This window comes from Nilaparvata lugens, chromosome 8 (genome assembly GCF_014356525.2).
Source record: "Nilaparvata lugens isolate BPH chromosome 8, ASM1435652v1, whole genome shotgun sequence".
NCBI classification, from domain to species: Eukaryota; Metazoa; Arthropoda; class Insecta; order Hemiptera; family Delphacidae; genus Nilaparvata; species Nilaparvata lugens.
Window position 1 is genome coordinate 12,044,575 of NC_052511.1, and position 20,725 is coordinate 12,065,299.

The 20,725-nt window shown below is 33.3% G+C and overlaps 1 protein-coding gene across 3 annotated transcripts in view; it reads left to right on the plus strand.

Moving 5' to 3' along the window:
* LOC111051011 (H(+)/Cl(-) exchange transporter 7) overlaps nucleotides 1–20,725 on the plus strand; it is a 101,134-nt gene that overhangs the window by 49,814 nt on the left and 30,595 nt on the right. For all 3 annotated transcript variants that reach the window (XM_039433943.1, XM_039433944.1, XM_039433945.1), the window contains 3 exons: nucleotides 5,679–5,877; nucleotides 8,526–8,635; nucleotides 10,352–10,495. In XM_039433943.1, coding sequence (XP_039289877.1) covers nucleotides 5,679–5,877; nucleotides 8,526–8,635; nucleotides 10,352–10,495 — 453 coding nt within the window. The remainder of the gene's footprint in view (nucleotides 1–5,678; nucleotides 5,878–8,525; nucleotides 8,636–10,351; nucleotides 10,496–20,725) is intronic.

Consider the following 20,725-nt stretch of genomic DNA (forward strand, 5'->3'; position numbering starts at 1 on the left):
TGATGCAATATGAACAACTCTCTCTCTCTCTCTCTCTCTCTCTCTCTCTCTCTCTCTCTCTCTCTCTCTCTCCATATTTACAAGAATTTCCAGGAAATGTCCCATTCGCATAAGACAAGATATTCTTAAAATATTGATATATCACTACTATTCAATTAAATTTCAAAACAAGAATGAATTTTGTACAAGCACAGTTTTCAATGTTCAGTATTAGTGATAGTAGAGATAGATAGGAAATATCTTGGAGAATCACCCACAAAAGTTTAGTGCATCACATTTCTATAGTTGTTTTAGAGTGAATGCAATGTTCAATAAGAAAAATGATCCCAATAATCCTGAGAACTACAGAGCGATTTCATTTACAAATGCAATTTACAGTAATAAATATTTGTAAGTATCTTGTTGACAAGATTGGAGAAGTGGATTTATGGTCGAGAAGTCATTAGTGAGAATCAAGCAGGTTTTCGAAAAGAATACTCCGCAATAATTGATAACATTTATATTTTTTTCAACGTAATTAAACATTCTCTATCCATGTGTAAAAGATTATACTGTTTCTTCGTCGATTATAAGGCTGCGTTCGATTCAGTATAGAGAGAAGCACTCTTTTATAGACTGGCCGAGATAGGAGTTTCAAGTGAATTTGTTAATTTAATAAGAGCGCTATACGCTCCAAATGCAAAATCATCGATATGGTGCAAGGAGGAGCGTCAAACTGAAGACATAAGTATTGAAATCGGATTAAGGCAGCAGGGCTGTCTCATGTCTCCACTTTTGTTCACCTCATTTATTTATGATATTTGCGATATTTTGGGAGGGGGAATCAGGATAGGAGATATGATATTGAACGCTCTTTCTATGCAGAACTTGTTATCATTTCCGACAATGTTACTGAAATGCAGAGAATGATCCATGGACTACATTTCTATTGTAATCGTTGGAGTCTAGTTATTAATATCGATGAATCAAAGATGATGGTTTTTAGAAATGGAGGAAAGCTGTGTAAAAGGGAAAAGTGGAAGTATGGAGGTGAACCTGTAGAAATTGTGAAGGAATATAAGTATTTAGGTTTAGTTTCACATCAACTCTGTCTTTATCAGAACATTTCAAGCAAAAATTAAGAACAGCAAAATTTGGAATTCAGAGTTTGTGGAATAAATTGATAGCAAATGACGATGTGACTGTTTCAACAAAATGGCAAGATTTCAATGCAGTTAGTATATCTACGGTTACTTATGCAGCTCAGGTGTGGGGTTATCAGGAGAGAAACGATCTAGAAATATTCCATAGATTTTTTATTAAGCGTCTTTACTGGTTACCTAGAAATACTCCTAATTATATATTGTATTTGGAGACTGATGTAAAAGAAATGTATCTCCAAACTTTAAGAATGAACAGAGATTATGTTTTGAGAACAATAACATTATCAGATAACAGGTTTGTATCATATGTATCATGTATCATATGTTCATATAGTTTACGATTTCCATCAATTGCAAATTAGGATGATTTCTCTATTCTTTCAGTTTGCAAAATGTGAACGATTAGTTTTGATTGCATAAAGGTAGTTCAAATATTAATTTGTGTATCATATGTTCATATAGTTTGCGATTACCATCAATTGCAAATTAGGATGATTTCTCTATTCTTTCAGTTTGCAAAATGTGAACGATTAGTTTTGATTGCATAAAGGTAGTTCAAATATTAATTAGTGTATCATATGTTCATATAGTTTACGATTTCCATCAATTGCAAATTAGGATGATTTCTCTAGTATTCTTTCTGTTTGCAAAATGTGAACGATTAGTTTCGATTGTATGAAGGTATTTTAAATATTAATTTGTGCATCTTATGAACGAATTGTTTGCAATTTTCATCCATTGCAAATTAGGATGATTTTTCTTATCTTTCTGTTTGCAAAATGTGGACGATTAGTTTCGATTGTATAAAGGTAATCAGATATTAATTTGTGTATCTTATATGTTCACATAGTTTGCGATTTTCATCCATTGCAAATAAAGATGTTTTTTCTATTCTCCTTTCTGTTTGCAGAATGTGAACAATTAGTTGTGATTTTATAAAGGTATTCCAAATATTAATTAGTGTATCAAATGTTCAATTATAGTTATTGATGAAATAAAGGTACGTCTTGCAATGCATTTTTTATGTAATAAGTTGTTTTATGTTTATTTCCCAACATTATTATTTGTTATATGGTATTTCATCAGAAACAATTCAAAACATAGTTCAATACATGCTTATTTTTAAAATCAACCACTACCAAATATCCCAAGTTTCCCTACCAATTTTGAAACTGTCTGAGATTCCTTGGTTGAGATAGTAGTGTGAGTAACAAATTGGCGGCTGAGTAAGAAACAGTGGATTTTTGGACAGTTTGAAAATATTACTAGAAACGTGTTTTCGTGTGTGGTGATAGGCGAGGGGGGTGGGTGAAAACTTACAATCCCCTATAATTCCTTTGGGCTGAGGTAGATAATCTTTTATTGGAGGTAGAAAATAGTAGAAAATAGGTAGAAAATCTTGGCATAGTTGATTTGTTTAAATTCGAATGTGGCCGGGCCAGAGACAAGCTGTTATGAGGGGTGGGGGTAATCTTTAAACACTCAATAACTTTGTCTAGTGATGAGCTATCGATTCCGTTCTTCGTGGAATATGATAGCAGAGCTTGTGTACTACATATTGGTTCATTTAGTTTTTCAGAAATTCAATCATGACAAGGCTAGAAACGTTTTTTCGTGTGTGGTGATAGGCGAGGGGGGTGGGTGAAAACTTACAATCCTCTATAATTCCCTTTGGGTTGAGGTAGAAAATCTTTTATTGGAGGTAGAAAATAGTAGAAAATAGGTAGAAAATCTTGGCATAGTTGGTTTGTTTAAATTCGAATGTGGCCGGGCCAGAGACATGCTGTTACGAGGGGGGGGGGGTAATCTTTAAACACTCAATAACTTTGTCTAGTGATGAGCTATCGATTCCGTTTTTTGTGGAATATGATAGCAGAGCTTGTGTACTACATATTGGCTCATTTAGTTTTTCAGAAATTCAATCATGACAAGGCTAGAAACGTTTTTTCGTGTGTGGTGATTGGCGAGGGGGGTGGGTGAAAACTTACAATCCCCTATAATTCCCTTTGGGTTGAGGTAGAAAATCTTTTATTGGAGGTAGAAAATAGCAGAAAATAGGTAAAAAATCTTGGCATAGTTGGTTTGTTTAAATTCGAATGTGGCCGGGCCAGAGACATGCTGTTACGAGGGGGGGGGGGTAATCTTTAAACACTCAATAACTTTGTCTAGTGATGAGCTATCGATTCCGTTCTTCGTGGAATATGATAGCAGAGCTTGTGTACTACATATTGGCTCATTTAGTTTTTCAGAAATTCAATCATGACAAGGCTAGAAACGTTTTTACGTGTGTGGTGATAGGCGAGGGGGGTGGGTGAAAACTTACAATCCCCTATAACTCCGTTTGGGTTGAGGTAGAAAATCGGTTATTGGAGGTAGAAAATAGTAGAAAATATTTAGTAAATATTGGCATAGTTTGTTTGGTGAAATTTAAATGTGGCCGGGCCAGCGACATGCACGTGACCTATACATATTTTAGCCAATATCTCCATTATGCGTGATTCGATTTTAGTTTGGTTTGAGGTAGAAAATAGTAGAAAATAGGTAGTAAATCTTGGCATAGTTTGTTTGGTTAAATTCGAATGTGGCCGGGCCAGCGACATGCACTTGACCTACACATATTTTCGCCAATATCTCCGTTATGAATGGTTAGATTTCAGTTGGTTTGAGGTAGAAAATAGTAGAAAATAGGTAGTAAATCTTGGCATATTTGGTTTGGTCAAATTCAAAGATGGCCGGGCTGAGAGGTCATTGACCTTTCTATATTTTTGCTCATATCTCTGTTATCCTTGAGGTAGAAAATCTGTTATTGGAGGTAGAAAATAGTAGAAAATAAGTAGTAAATCTTGGCATAGTTTGTTTGGTGAAATTCAGAGATGGCCGGGCTAACATGTCCCTGGCCCGGCACTTTAGTTTATTCAATATCTCTGCTATCTTTGAGGTAGAAAATCGGCTATTGGAGGTAGAAAATAGTAGAAAATAGGTAGTAAATCTTGGCATAGTTTGTTTGGTGAAATTCGAATGTGGCCGGGCCAGCGACATGCACGTAGAGAAACAATAGCGTAAGTAGATATCCCATGATATAGGGTGTTTATGTCGCAACTTCTACTGTTAACTCAAACCGATTATTGTCGATTTTTACTGTTTTGGCCGGGTGAGAGTGTATGAACGGTACAATATGAGAGACTACCAGCGTCACACAGCTTCACGGGAAAGAACTACGTGGACTATCAGCTTGAGATAACAGTAAAAGTTGCGACATAAACGCCCTATACCATGGTATTATCTACTTATGCTATTGTTTCTCTATGATAGAAGTTAGATGGAGCATTAATATTAAATGATCTTTATCGATAGATGCAACAGGTATAAACTCATTTCACCTCCTCCACGCAATACAATAATAATTAGCCTACAAATACCGTACTATTTACTCCTATACTATCTTTTTTAGCCAATACTGCAGTCAATACTAGAACTTATAGCCAATATATTAGTATAATATCTATATATTTTTTAAAAAGTTTTTGGAATAACTAGAATTTAAAGTTCAAACACTAGAGCAGAGGTTCCCAAACTTTTTTGACCCACGGCTCCCTTTGAGTACAGATATGGCTTGGCGGCGCACCTAGTAGGCCCTATAATTCATTTATATCGCATTGCATTATTCATTGTGATAATTTTTTTAGTTTATATTCTTACTAGTAGTTCTGTGAACAGTAGACCTCACGCAGTATTCTCATCCACAAGTACCTGATTGAAACTATAGACCTTATGGAAATACAGCAATAGACTGGCTTCTCCACACATCTGTGTAATCACTTGTCAGCTGATTTATGATGAATAATTCTATAGTCTGATTTTTACTCTAATATTAGCGTATGAAGGAGGCTCCTTTTTCCTTTTATATTATCCTTGAAATGCAAAATTTACAAAAACCTTGTTTATATGTCGATGCGCAAAAGGAACATACCTGTCAAATTTTATGAAAATCTATTACCGCTTTTCGACGTAAATGCGCAACATATAAACATTTGAACATTTAAACAAGAAATGCCAAACCGTCGACTTGAATCTTAGACCTCACTTCGCTCGGTCAAATAGTTATTCATTATCAACTTATTTTACGTAAGATTGTTAATATTTTTTCATGGCACACACACAGATTGATCCACACTGTTTGCAGCGAACCCGGACGCCGCGGCGCACAGTTTGGGAACCTCTGCACTTGAGAGCCACGTTAAGTGTTCTGCCGATATGACTTTTGTAGGTCTATCTCCATTTATGGTTTGTCAAGAGAGGTCACTACTTCTTAGGCATTATATTCTACTCCATTATACAAGTGGCTCACTGCACAAAAATCTTGTTCACTGACCAAAGTCTGGATAAACCACAGACTTTTAATGCCTTGAATACATTTTTATAGTTCGAAACACCCTTGCGTCCTCGAAGGGATTAATACATTATTATTGACGATAAATTGTGCACGCATCGTAGTAATAATATCGTTACCAAGATGATTGTATATATGTTTTACAGAGTTTAGACTACGACACGTGCGAGAATCAGCTACTTGTTGACGAGGAAAACACAAGAGGTTATCCCTACATTATCCAAACTGATGTAGCACGATGGTTCGTGTTCTTTCTGATTGGATTCCTATCTGCAGGCATTGGAGTGTTTCTCGATATAGCCATCTCACAAATCGCAGACTTCAAATACGGTGTGCTCAAGCATTGTATCCTTTCTACTGCAAATCAACTGAATAAATTGAGTGAAATTACTTCTTTATTTGGTGATGTAGTGGAATTTTTACATTTGGCCTAAAACTAAGTAGGCTATCTAAATCTTTTATTGAAGTTGAAATAATATTAATTTTGACAAGATAGGAGCAAGTAGGTTCTTATAGTATAGATTTAACAGGTTATTCATTCTAAAGTTCCATCTCATTTATTCATCATCTCTCTATTTAATTGATCCGTTCATGAAATCATCACAAATAGAAACGTTTGTAGGTACTGTATTATTATTCATACCCTCAACATCACCTGGGCCTATAAAATACTAACTTGTGGAAAGTTGCCTTTGCAAATGAATAAATATGCATAAAATGTCTACTCAATCATATCGTAATAATATCAATATTATTACGATAATAAATAATCAGGCAAAATCCAATATAACCATATCATGAGAGCTATTCGGTCAACATTATGCTAAAAACCAACAATTGATTGAAAATAGCTTTTTATGTCTCACGATGTAGGTGAAGGAATAATTTATTAGTATCAAAATTGGATTAATATTCTATATTTTTTATCGTTGATCGAGAAGCAATCATTTATTTTTCAAGTTAGATATTTCACAAAAGTTCATGTTCATAATATATTTAGTAACAGCGTATTGTTAGTTGATTACCGAGAGTGCGTTATTTCAAGGAGAGCAATACCGTAGGCTTGAATTTGATGACATAGAAATTTAATGCATGCACCGACTTCCATCACGAGCTGTTTCTGTTGTTTTGAAGAATTCTCACTATTACTCCATGCTCACATGCTCCAAAACCTGAATCATGACGTTTGATTATTTATTGATCAATCCCCTTGAAAATTCATTTCATTGATCAACTTTCTTCAACTTATTTGGAATATGATAAACATTCTTCACAATTGAAAAACTTATAGTAAAAGTTAGAAAAAAGTTGTCACAACCACAAATTTATCAATATAACGAAGAACTATACCTGTGACGTAACGTACTAAGACTATTTCGTACTAAGAATATTTCGGTACACCGGCTTCGGTTGTTACACAATTGTCAAACTCAGGTAATCTAAAACTATAGTACAGATCTACTAGTACAGATCTAGTAGTATCCTACTAGTACAGATCTACATAATTTGAAAGAGCAATTGTTGTGGGTTAATCTCTTTGTTCCTCTCCCAATAATTAATTAGTTCTTGTATTCGTGTAAATAAATAACATTAATTAATATATAGGTCTAACAATCAGCAAGCGTCATGATTGGCAGAAGAACGAGCTGACAAGGAGAACGTGAGCCATTGGTCGAGACTCTAGACAACAAGACAAGCCACTCCCACATTCAGCGGTTTATTGAAAAGTCTTTGCCAATGACGGACGATCACCTTGATAGGTCGTTCATCCACCAATCCTGGCGCTTGACCCGCTGGCATGCTGATTCTGCTGCTCTGAACTTTAGGTTTGCTTTATCAGACCATGGTAGGTTGACCATGAATATAGCTAGTTTATAAAGCATCTCGGTATTTCAATAAATTTATGGCTTCAACAGTAGCAATAATAAATACATTTGTGGTTGGGATTTTAAAGTCTTTCTTTTCAAAATGGTTAGTTACCACAATATAATTTTCACTACAACACCAACAGTTTTATGCAATTCAAAGAATGAATACAAATTTAAATACAGAATTCTGAATGGATTGTTCATGTTGTTGATTGTCCAATGGTGACTTGAAAGCAAAATAGTTGGTCAATTTTATTTTTAATCAATTTTAGAATCCATTATGAACGGCATTCCATAAATCCAGTATTACATAAAATAATCAATGATAAGCACTCCATTTATTCACTTTATTAATCAAACTATTAATTTATTCCTAGATTCCAAGAGAGAACTTGAGAGTTGAATTATATGACGAAATTAATTTGAATAATAAATTATTGAGGTATACGATATGGTACTAACTTTAACGTTTTCTTTAATATTTCAACACCGTCCTTACCAGTCTTGAATTCCGGTGCATATGCGTGCTGGTGCAGTGTTCTGAAATATTTTTGTGTGAGTTTTCCGTAATCCCCAGTTTCGCAAAGTAAATAAGATCGTATGGCTGAGAGAAACGAACGAAAATCGGAAAAGTGTGCATCTCTCATTCTTTCCTTATCCATCCATCTCTTTCTCAGCTCTCACCCGTGGCTCGTAAACCGAATTCGATGTTGTTTTGAATCTGCATTATAAAATCTCAAATCCGACTCAAATATTCATTTGCCTTCGCCTTCTCGTGTGTCATCATCATCAACATCATCATCATCATCTTCCTCATTTTATCTCTCTTTTTTCTCTCTCTCTCTCTCTCAGTCCAAATCTTCATTCCACACACTCCCACATCCCATCTCATTCAAATACATTCTGTCTCATCCTCTCCTTCTCAAACTATTTTCTTGTTCGACCTATTTAGCCGCGCAAAACAGCAGGAAAAGCAACCAACCCTTTGCTACCCTCACAAATCTCACCTCTGTAGCAATATAAGAAGCATATGCCGTAAAAGTAGCGCTCTGCACCAAACATGTAATATTAAAAAATAGAAGTAAAGCCGTGATGTTGGTCGGCTTCCTTAACTTGGTGTAACAGATATGGACGAGTGTGTACAAGAGAAGTGCTTCTATCTCACTTATATGCTATGGTTGTCCTTTGTAATATTTCCAGTTCTCGTAGCATCGATATTAGTAGTTTACGTAGAGGTGAGTACAATTCTATAAAGAATAATCCTTCACTTTCAAAACATAAGAAAAATCCACATATAATTCATATCAACATTATTTTAGAATTGTTTAAATAATTCAATTCAGTTTTTATATAAAATTATTTTTGAATGAATAATTTTAAAGTAAGGAAATATAATTACAAAAAGATCGAGATACAAGGTGAATTCTAAGTAGATGGATTTGGATAAAATTACAATTAGGTAGCTAGCTATTCAAGCTTGACAAGATGATTTTTGTAAAAAAAGTCAATGTACGTTTGACAGAATGAATGAAAGAAACCAATTATGAAACTCTCATTAGTAATAGAAAAAGGAAGTTGAAAACGTTTACTGAATTTCTTAAACAACGCAGTGTATCTGTGTTTTCCAAAGAGTGGTATAATGCTATTCGATATTAAAACTAAAGACTGGAAAAATCAAGTCATATATGTATAGAAAAGCTGTCATCAATTTGAAATACTATATCTGTAAATTTTAATAACTTATTCTCAGTTTTCAATTATAGTACGGTAGGTTTCGTACTTGTTGATATTTATCAGTTCAGCAGGATAATAATGTCATCAAGCAGCCCAGTAGTTTAAAATTATCAAATTAACTTAACATCCTACGACAGGATAGGCCTACACTAGACTATAGTGGATCAGTTATTAGCTTTGGGAGCTCTCTCGATTACATCAACATACAATCTGAATGCATTTGTCATCAATTCGGAAACTAGTTCATATCAACTGCAAATAGGGTGAAATACGCCCCAAACAATATTTCAGCTGTCAATTGGTGGTTGATTCGAAATTAAATATGCATATTAACTCAAAACTCGAAACCCAGAGTTTTCCAAAAAGTAGAAGGAGAAAAAAGAGTTAGAAGAATATTTTCGAAATTTTACGGGTTTGTGGGGAATAAAAATATTAACAATATAACGTATATATTAAATATGTACTGTATCTGAATCAAGTAGGCTTATAGAAAATAAAGTAGTCTACTCTAATGTCATCTATAGCTGCTCACACACAGAAAAATCAGACACAAAAAGTGACAGGCTGCATGTAGGCCTATGCAGCTAGCAAGTTTAAATAGCCAGTATTTAATCACTGCCAGTACGCAGCTAGTAACTTCCAGTACATTTTCATTACGTCAATTTCCATCAATAATCAATTTCCATCTCCATAGGAAGAAGTTTGCTAAATGGAAAGCGGTGGGAAGTAAAGTTCGTAATAGAAAACACTGGTCCCCATTAACTTTCCTCATCTACATTCCCTGTGTTTATAAGTCATCTACTTAAGAATTAGAGCGATGTATACGATAATATAATTCATGAATTATTGAAACACACATGATATTCTAACAATAAGGTAAAAAAATTAGTCATGCCGAAAAAATTATTAGTAAATCTCAATATTGTTGGAACGAAAAGAATGAGTAGGCCTAACAGTTTATATCTAAAGTGAGTTAATACATAATATTATAAAGTGAGTTAATAATACATAACTAGGTTCGATATTATTCAACAAACAATGTAAAACTAAAGGTTTAATAGGACATTAATAATAGCAGAGAAACATGAAAGTAATAAATAGCGATGAAACATAAAAAATACCTATAAATTATTGAAACTCTTATCATTATTTGTAAAAAAAAACATAATTTTTCTTGACGTTAATTGTTTTCTGACCAGTTTTGTTTGGTGTTACAGCCAGCTGCCTCGGGGAGTGGCGTGCCAGCAGTGATAGCTTACCTCAATGGAGTCAAAATGCCTCATGTCGTAGAATTTAAAGTTTTAGTTGTGCGCGTATTTAGTACTATTGCAACTGTAGTGGCAGCTCTAGCCGGAGGAAAGGTGAGAAAACATTAAATCAATAATATCATATAGGTTGCCGTACTGAGAATGTTCATGTTGAAGCATTTCAAATTCAAATTCAAATTCAAATTTATTCACTCGAAATTCATACAAAATATTAACAAAAGTATAACACGACAAGTTACAAGTGAACAAGATACTACTCACAAAAAGTACAGTATGTTACTGGACTTTGTCCGCGAATAGGAGTCATATACAAAGTGTTATAAGTAAGATTATTTATTTTATAAATTGATATAGTTTAAGATTTAGTAGGTCTAGGAAAAGGAGTTGGAAAGAAGAGAGATTCAGAATTTAAGTAGGATGTAATGAAGATGAAATGAAGATGATTGAGTGCAAGCTCGCACATACATACAAAACAAACATTTTTAGTATCATTTACCATTATAAATTACACCCATTTGTAGAGAAAGAGCGATAATACCTATCAATCTACAGAGAAATAATATAATTAAAATAACAATCAATTCCATAGTGTAGTATAATTCAACAGAAAGACAGTTATTAGTGACATCATCGAGACAAAAACGTATCACACAGAATAAATTGATGGACTATGTAGTAGTCAATACAAGGTTGACTTGATTTGTGGATATATATTGAAACTTATTAACTCAAAACCTTAAAGAAGCCTTCCACCTCGACTGGCGAATGAAGCCATAGCCAAAGCTTAGTTTTATTCATGAAGTGTTTATGGGTATTTATTCTTCTCAAATCAGGTGGTAGTAAATCAAATCAAATCAAATCAAATTGGCTTTTATTTTGCATATAACAAAATACAAGAAAAAACTTATAACTCAATAACATAACATAATTTACAAACAGTGTATACTTTAGGCAGAACAAATTCTAAAAAATATTATGCATCACAACCACTTAGGCCAGAGCCTGTGTGTGGTACATGGAGTCTGTTAAAATAGCCAATACTATTTAAATATAGGCCTAATAGCCTATATTGTTACTTAAAATAAGCATTTTATACTTATAGAGAGAATATACTTTATACTAGAGAATATACTAGAGAATATACTTTATGAGAGAATATACTATAAGAGAGAATACTATACTTCAAGAGAGAAGAATATTACAAAAGTATTAGAAACTAGAACAATATAAAACAACACATATCAGTGGAACAAAGAAACCATATATTGTTGCACTACAATAAACAACACAGCATATACTAGGGTAAGCGTAAAATCTATTTATATAATTATAAAAACTGATCACGACTGACTGATTGACTCTCGCATTCATCAGCAAAAACCATAAAATTACCATAATACTGTATTACTATAAACATCGTTTGCAATACAGCTTCCTTACAGATCGCAGATGCTCGCTATTCATTTTTATTTATTTTTCATTGTTATTAACAAATTTAATATTTTGTTTTATTTTTTATTATTATTATTTTTATTATTATCATTACTATATGAGAAATTTTTCTTTTTTATGAAACGGAGCTGTGGGGCATCAGTTAATTAGTTATTGATAAATAGAATGAATTAGTTCTTCAATACCCTCCCTGCCAATCTCCTTCAACCAACCAGTAATAAGTTTTTATAAATAAAAAGGGAATAATCCTCTACCCTTCTTAAGAAAGCCGGAATGTTTCGGAAAATGATGTGCGAAATGTAATGAGTGTTTGTAGTGGAGTGAGCCCCCACAAGTCTAGGTACTTCTATGCCCAAAGACTCCGCCGACCGAGTACTATAGTTGTGAGCAACTCTCGTGAACATATCTGCTCTATATTTATGAATATACAACAGTAGGCTCTTGACATACAACTGGCGAATATCGAGAACGTTGAACTCGTCATATATGAGTGCAGTTGGGGTACGGACGGGTTTTTTTAAAGCAATTTTTATAATTAGTTTTTGAGTTATCAATAACGGAGATAGTTTTATAAGTTTTTAAGTGTTTGTTTTATAAGCACCCCCATAAGCTAAAATCCCAGCAACTATTAACGATTGGACATATGCAAAGTATACATTCCTAAGTTCATCTTTAGAAAAAAACTGACGTAAGTTGAGAAAAATGTAAATGGATTTACGTATTTTATTTTTCAGATAGGCAATGTGAACTGACCAGTTAAGTTTTTCATCAATCATAATTCCCAAATACTTGTAAGAACTCACTCTCTCAATACAATCGCACTGACACTGATTGTTATCTGGATTCCCACAAGAATGTAACATTAACGTGTCAACAGAAGGCTCATGATTTTTCCGTAAAGAAATTTCCATGAATTTTGATTTTTTTATATTAAGCGTCAAAATATTATCATCAAACCACGCCTTCAAAAGGTGGAGATCACGAGAAGCCTTTTGATACATTTCTTCCTTATTCACCCCGGTTACATGCAGAGCTGTATCATCAGCAAATAGGAACAGGTTACCGTCAAGTGGCAGTTTAGCTAAGTTGTTTATATAAATCAGGAATAAGAGAGGCCCCAAGGTGCTGCCCTGAACCACACCGTATTCAATGTTGTTAATTTTACTCTCAACACCCAACAGTTGGACGACCTGTTTTCTATCCGATAGATAACTCCTGAACCAATTGTAAGAGTTGTGACGAATACCTAACATTTCAAGTTTTTTTAATAGCTTCGATCTATCGACTGTATCGAAGGCTTTGGCCAGGTCCAGAAATATTATTAAATTATTAAGGTTTTTATTTATTGATTGGTCTACTTCTTGAGTTAATTTATACAGTGCATCAGATATGTTTTTGTCCTTCCTGAATCCAAATTGTCCATCTGCAAGAATGTTGTTAGCCTCAATGTAATTACTCAACTGAAATTTTATAATTCTTTCTAAAACTTTAGAGAAAATGCTTAAAATAGAAATAGGTCTGTAGTTACTTTCATGGGATCTATCACCATTTTTAAAAAGTGGAAAAACTCTGGCTATTTTAAAACTATCTGGATAAATACCCTGAGTAATGCTCAAATTATAAATGTGTTTAAGGGGTTTAATAAAGATTTTAATATGTTGTTTGAAAAATTGAGCAGATATATTGTCGAAGCCGGGAGCGGACATGCCTCTTATTTCGGAAGCAAATCTACAAATATCATCATCATTTACCGGATGCAAGATGAAGTTCGTGTCGAGTCTATAGAGATCATCATCAATAGCTGGAACACTATTGGAATGAACGGCCTTTGCCAAATTCTCCCCTACGTGCGAAAAATAGTCGTTGAATTCATCTGCAACTACTCTCGCTTTATGAAGTGGAGAATCAAAAATATAATTTTTTTTGAAATGATCTAATGGAAATCCTTCTTTTTTATTATTTCTTCCTGAAATTTCATTTATTACGCGCCAGAACTTTTTTGGGTCATTACCACTATCGTTTACTTGATCTCTATAATACTGGGCTTTGGTTTTTTTAAGTAAGTCATTTAATCTATTTCTATAGTTTTTAAAGTAATTAATTAATTCTAAATTAAAGGGTTGTCTCTTAGTAAGCCTATGTAAATTATCTCTCTCTCTAATTGACCTAACTAATCCATCCGTTATCCAGGGCTTTATTTTTCTAAAACATGAGTTCACTTGTGTGACCGGCTTTTTTGACCTTTCAATGTTAAATTTTATAATAGAAAAAAATTATCTGCTGAAGTATTAACATCTTGCTCGGCAATCACAGAGTCCCATGTTTCCTCTCTGAGAAAAGATTCTAAAGTTTCACTATGAATGTAAAATTTAGGTGATTCAGTTGTGGTTGTATCCATAGAATTTGAATTTATTTGCAAGGCTACTATGTAATGGTCTGTTATAGAAACTTTTGCAATTGCTGACTGAACTGAAGACACATCAATATTTTTTATAAATACATGATCAATCAGTGTACTGCTATTATTCTGTTCTCTTGTTGGTTTATCAATACAATTGATAAACCCATTTTCGTACAAAGCATCTAAATAACTGTCTGTTTGTAAGTCGTTATTTAATATATTAATATTAATGTCTCCTGCGATTATATTGGTTTTGCCCTTATTGGTTTCAATACAATAATTTCTAAGATGATCAGTGAATTCCTGTACATTAGAATCATGGGTTCGATAAATTGCTAATAAACAGTATTTCTTTTTATCATAGTGAAAGTCAATTTCTACAGCATTGACCCCACCGATATTCAAACTTCTCCCAACTGACGATAACGATTTCTTGATAAAAACAAGCACTCCGTCGTTTCTGTTACGCTTATCTGCTGTCTGATAAGTTTCATAACCGTCAAGTTGCTTGATATCATCTATATTGAGCCAAGTCTCAGTCAACACAATAATGTCTATTTCAAAATCTAATGAGTTGAGTCCCACCAATAAATTGTCAATGTTTTCATTGTAGCTTCTTATATTTAAATGAATTATTTTCAAGCTTCTCTCTTTATTAAAAAATAAATTGAATGAATTAAATGTATCATACTCTCTACAAAATATTGTATTATAATTGTCTAATTCTATTTCATGTCTGTCCATAGACAGTAAAAAAAATTCTAAAACAAAAAATAATAAAAAATCTCCGGGACCATCCGCCCGCTCAACCGCCACAAAAAAATACAAATTTCATGTAACATAATGTACGGAAAAAATTTGAACATGATAATATACATTGGAGGCAGAATAGATGGTTTTTTTTGGTATTTGTGTAAATAAGAACCATAAATTATTAGACCAACACTAGGGTGTATCATAACTGATAATAAAGCAATATAGTCTAATTATGTTACCATAGATAATATTTCAAAGTAGACTATTTGAATATCATATTACTTTTGATAATTCTCGAAAAATTATTCGAATAATTCAATATTATTAGCAATTACAAGCAGCATTATAAGGATTAAATCAACATCCGTTAATATCAATATTAATTGACATCAATCAATATTAATTGTAAAGGGTACCGTACTACAAATAATCATAATACTTTAGCCAATCATTCGAATTGAATATCGCATCATTATTTTCCAACAATGTAATTATTCAATTTAATTATTAATTCGAATTGAATACATTACTTTCTGATAACAAAATTATTCGAATTGAATCCTATTACTTTTTAATAATGCAATTATTCGAAACAAATATTTAACCTCACTATAACTACCCAAGTTACAGGAAATTAGTTAAGTTTTTCTTTTTTAGCTGCGTAGAAATAAAACAAGATAAAAACTAAAACAAAAACAAGATAAATTAACAAAACAGCACAATGCTAGAAAAGAAAGTAGACTCGACTGTTATCACTATACAGAGAAGATACCAGTTGAAGTAAAATAAATATTTAATCAAGTCAGCTAATCAAGCCCGGAGCTACATGTAACAATTACAGTAAATATACTAATAAGATTCTACAGTAAATTAAATTCTAATGAAATCACTTTGTGATCCAAAAGCCTATACTAAATTCAAATATTTCCAGATTATTTTTCAAATATTTCCAGATTATTTTTCAAATATTTCCAGATTATTTTTCAAATAATTTAGAGAATAATACATAATTCACTCCAAAAAAGACACACTATATTATCCTACTCCTCACTCAAAGCAAGATAAAAAATAATAATGAAAAAATAAAAATTGAACCTACCTAACCATTGTTTTCAACGCGGATAACGCAGATAAATCAAATTAAAGTAATGACTGGTTAAGAATGTTGAGTATTATTATTATTATTATTATTATTATTATTATGCTGGAATAATGGAAATAAAACAAGCAAATAGATTGATTAATTATTACTCTAACGATAATCCTATAAAATGTATAGAATTAATATTGAATTCATTCAATAAATACCGCAAAAAAATAATCAACAGAAATTAAAACCATCTAAATGACCCAAGGAAATGAATTAGAAAAATTGTACCTGGCTTATCCATGACTTATTTTACAAAAATTTTTTCCACATTACCGGCCACTTTTTCAACAGTTTTCACGTGAACTGTTAGCTACTGCCTCATGAATGTCATCTGGAACCCATACTCTGATAGGACTGTCGTTGGTATGCACCTTCACCCACACTCTTCCGTTCCTTAGCCACGCACTATCGATTTTTTTATCTTTCACCAATCTTTTTCCGTACGATAGAATGTACTTGTTCTGAGGTGTTAAGTGTTCGTTGATGAAAACATTTCCATCCGGTAGGGCAGCGTCCACCTTCTTCGCCGTTAATCGATGCTTTCTTCCAGCAGACAACCACGAATCCCGTGTAGATCTCGATAAAAAACAAGCTATTATGGAGGGGTGTTTAGCGTTCTTTGTCACAGGAATTCGATGTGCTATAGATATATCTGTCCCGGAGTATGTCACTTGTAATGCTTTAGCAACACACTCCATAATCCTGTATACATCTTCGTTGTTTGTTACGGGGATGCCAGCAACTTCAATGTTGTTAATCCGGGAGTATTGTTGTAAGTCTCTGAGGTCTTGTTTTGTATAGTATAGTTCTCTTGAAAGCTTATCATTCAACTGCTTCAAACCCTCGCACTCACCCCTTAGATTCTCAGTTTCCAATTTGACTAGATTCACTGAACTCTGCAATTCGTTTAAAATAGTAGTGTTCTTAATGACGGCATTTTCCAGGCTTGTTATCTTATTGAAATTAGCGTCGAGTTTAGAGTTCATTTGAGTAGAAAGCGAGTTAATGGCCTGGAGAACTGAATCCTGGTCAGCGGAAGATACAGTCACAGTTGTATTATTGCAATCGTCACAATGCCACGTATCTTTTTTTGCGCCAAGTCCTGCTAACTTTCCTTTTGTTCGGATACGCGTACATTCAACATGAAAAATGCTATCACACTTGGTACACTTGATGACATCAGCAGCGTTAGGAGTGGCAGCCGAGTTACATTTGAGGCACGACATTATATTATAACTTTGAATATAATTCCGTAAAATAGCAAATTCAATAAACAGTTCAAGTCAACTTGTACTACGAGAAACAGAATATAACAGGCAGCCGAGCGGGCCCACCGTTCACTATCGGAGCGTACTGATAATCACAACCTTTCGCATCGGCATCTAAAACCAGACTGAAAGTTATAAAATTTCGGAGCAAGAAAAAGAAAACACCTCTGGAACGTGGTACAGTTCGATTTTGGAAGCCTAACAATCATTTGAGTAGTTTGCCGTGTTACAACAGAAATTTCATCATCGTTGTTATATACTGAAACAGATCTGTTACCACTTAATTGATAAAATAAAGACAGAACCTTCAGCACATAAGTGTGTCTCAGTGGTAGAATATTCAATGCTTTGAAAATTGGAAATGTATGTGACCTCCTATTAACTCCCTGTATAATCCTTATTACAGACTTCTGTAGCACTACAAGCCTTCTATAATGAGAAACAAAAGTGGATGCCCAACAGGAAATTCCGTAAACAAGCTTAGAATGAAAAAATGCATAGTACATAATCCGTAGAAAATGTTTAGGGAAAAACTGCTTCAAGTGATAAAATCGTCTTATCAAGAACATGAAATACATCTTTATTTTCTTTATGTGGGAGTCCCAAGTTAATTTATAATCAAGAATCAAACCTAAGTATTTTATTGTATCAGATTGATTTATCTCATCACAGCTACATGACACACTATTACAACCAACTTTATGATATTTTAGAGAAACTGGAAAACTGAAAGGAGCTGATAAGGAGAAATTTATATATTTAGTTTTAGATGCATTTAGTGCTAATTTATTATATTGGAACCAACAACACAAGTCATTAAGATCCATCTGCATCATTTCTTGCAATTTTATCTCACTGTCAGAAGAATATGCTAACGCAGTATCATCTGCAAAAGAAGTTAAAGAGCCTTGAAAGTTATGGGGAAAAGAGATCATATAAGTAAATAAAAAAAAAAGGATCGGACCCAATACCGATCCCTGAGGTACACCACAGGTGATCAAAGCCAATTCACTACTAAATTCACCAATGGACACATATTGTCTACGATTATACAGGTATGACTCGATCCATCTAAAGGCCATCCCCCGGATACCAGATTCATGCAATTTGCGTAAAAGAATGCAATGATCTACCGTATCAAAGGCTTCTTTTATGTCCAGGAATAGACCTGAAGTTCTACTCTTATACGGTTTGTTGATCCCATTATAGATTCCAGACATGAAATTTTGCAAAGCATGCTCGGTGTTCAGACCCTCCTGAAACCCATATTGTTGCTTATTGAAAAATTTGAATTGCTTGTAAAAACCGATTAATCGCTTCTTGAATAGTTTTTCAAGTAATTTAGAAAAAATAGAGAGCAAAGAAATTGGTCTGTAATTAGAAATGTCGGCATGTGATCCAGATTTGAAAATAGGAATCACCTTGGCAATTTTTAGATCGGCAGGAAATACACCCTCCAAGAAAGAAGTGTTGAAGATATCACATAGAATCGGAACTATTGAAGTAGATATAGCCTTGAGAAGTTCAGAACAAATTGAGTCAGGACCTGGAGACTTGCCCTTTTTTAATGAATTTATTTCATACAACAGTTCGTCAGGAGTGACCGGCCTTAAAAACAAAGAATTACAGGAACGATAAGTTTTGAATTTGCGTTCATACGATTTTTTTGTAGCATCATCTAAATCAGCTATAGATGACACAATTTGTCCAGAAATTCTTATGAAATAATCGTTGAATTTATTTGCCAGAACCTGTTCATCCAAAATCACAGAGTCATCAATATTCAAAGATATTGGCTTTTTCTTAGAGGATGACTGACCACAATAACTATTAATAATCTCCCACTGTCGCTTGGGAGGGTAGGCTTTCAAATTAGAAAAATATTTCACCTTCTGCTCCTTAATTAATTTGACTATTTTATTTTTAGAAGTTATAAAATCATTTTTAAGTTGGACATTATGAGGGTTTTTAGAAAGTTTTTTATAGAGTTTGTCTCGATTCTTTATTTCCGAGCACAAACTTTTCATCATCCATGGCTTTAGAAATTTATAATGATTTTTCGATTGCAATTGTGAAAATTGAGAAGTAGCATCGTCTATGTAAGAATTAAGCACATTCATGAAAGCAGAAAATTTTACATCAACATTACCATAGGCGAGAATACGCCTCCAGTCATGCTTTAATAGTAAACTATTTAGTTTCTTATAATCTACTTTTTTCCTAATTTGTGGAACCATATCATTATCATTTGTGTTTTTAATAAGGGACAATGAAGCTGATACAGCTCTGTGATCAGTGATATGTGATTCAATTACCGCACTATGTATTTTATTAGCGTTGAATTTTGATTTGAAGAAAATGTGATCTATACAGGTAGAACTTACATTAGTCACTCGAGTGTCAATGTTGACAAGAGATTCGAATCCATTAGAGCTCAGCATTTCCAAATATTCGAATGCCTTATCATTGTTTATGTCATTAATATTTATATTAATATCACCTAAAATTATAGAGTTATTGCTGCCTTTGTCATTCTCCAAGAAGCCACCAGCAAGGTCATTTAAGAAGGTATCAATACAAAAAGCTTGCCATCTATATAAACTTAAAACATTAAAACAATAGTTAGATATTTCGAATTTCAACAAAATGGAATCAGCACCCTATTATATTTTATAATATAAAATATGGGGTTTTGATAGTAATGGGGCAATGTAAGGATCGATAATGTATCTATTTTCTTCCTCTTTTTCTTCTCTCACCTGTGCGTTTTTTTTAAGATCACGTCCTAAGTACTCTAGTTAGTATGAAGTATACTGTATAAGAAAAGTCAGGTCAATAATTCTTACATAATCAACACTAAGCTACTGGGAGAACGGGATAAGGGCAAATGGTATCCGGAACACATTTTTGTTTTGTTTGTTATGTTTATATCAATTCATATGAACTCTGCATTTAGGTCTATTCAAGTAGTAAGTATGCGCCTTTGTATGTTATACTCAAAACAGATGTGTAACATACAGTCTCTCTTCAAGAAGAGCTCATAGGTATCATAGGTATTGAGTTCATTCAGGTAGGCTACTGAAGAACTTGATAATCATTGAGATTTTTCACTTAATTATATTTCACTTATAAGAGTGGATCAGGGTGGATTATAAATGTGTCTAATACAGAATTCAGCCAATAGGTGACATCACTAATTGATTGACAAATTTTCTCTCGACTCCGCCTAGTCTTTTCGGATTGGTCAAAAGTTCTAAATGTATCCAACTCTATATTCTGCCAATAGATTGATTGTA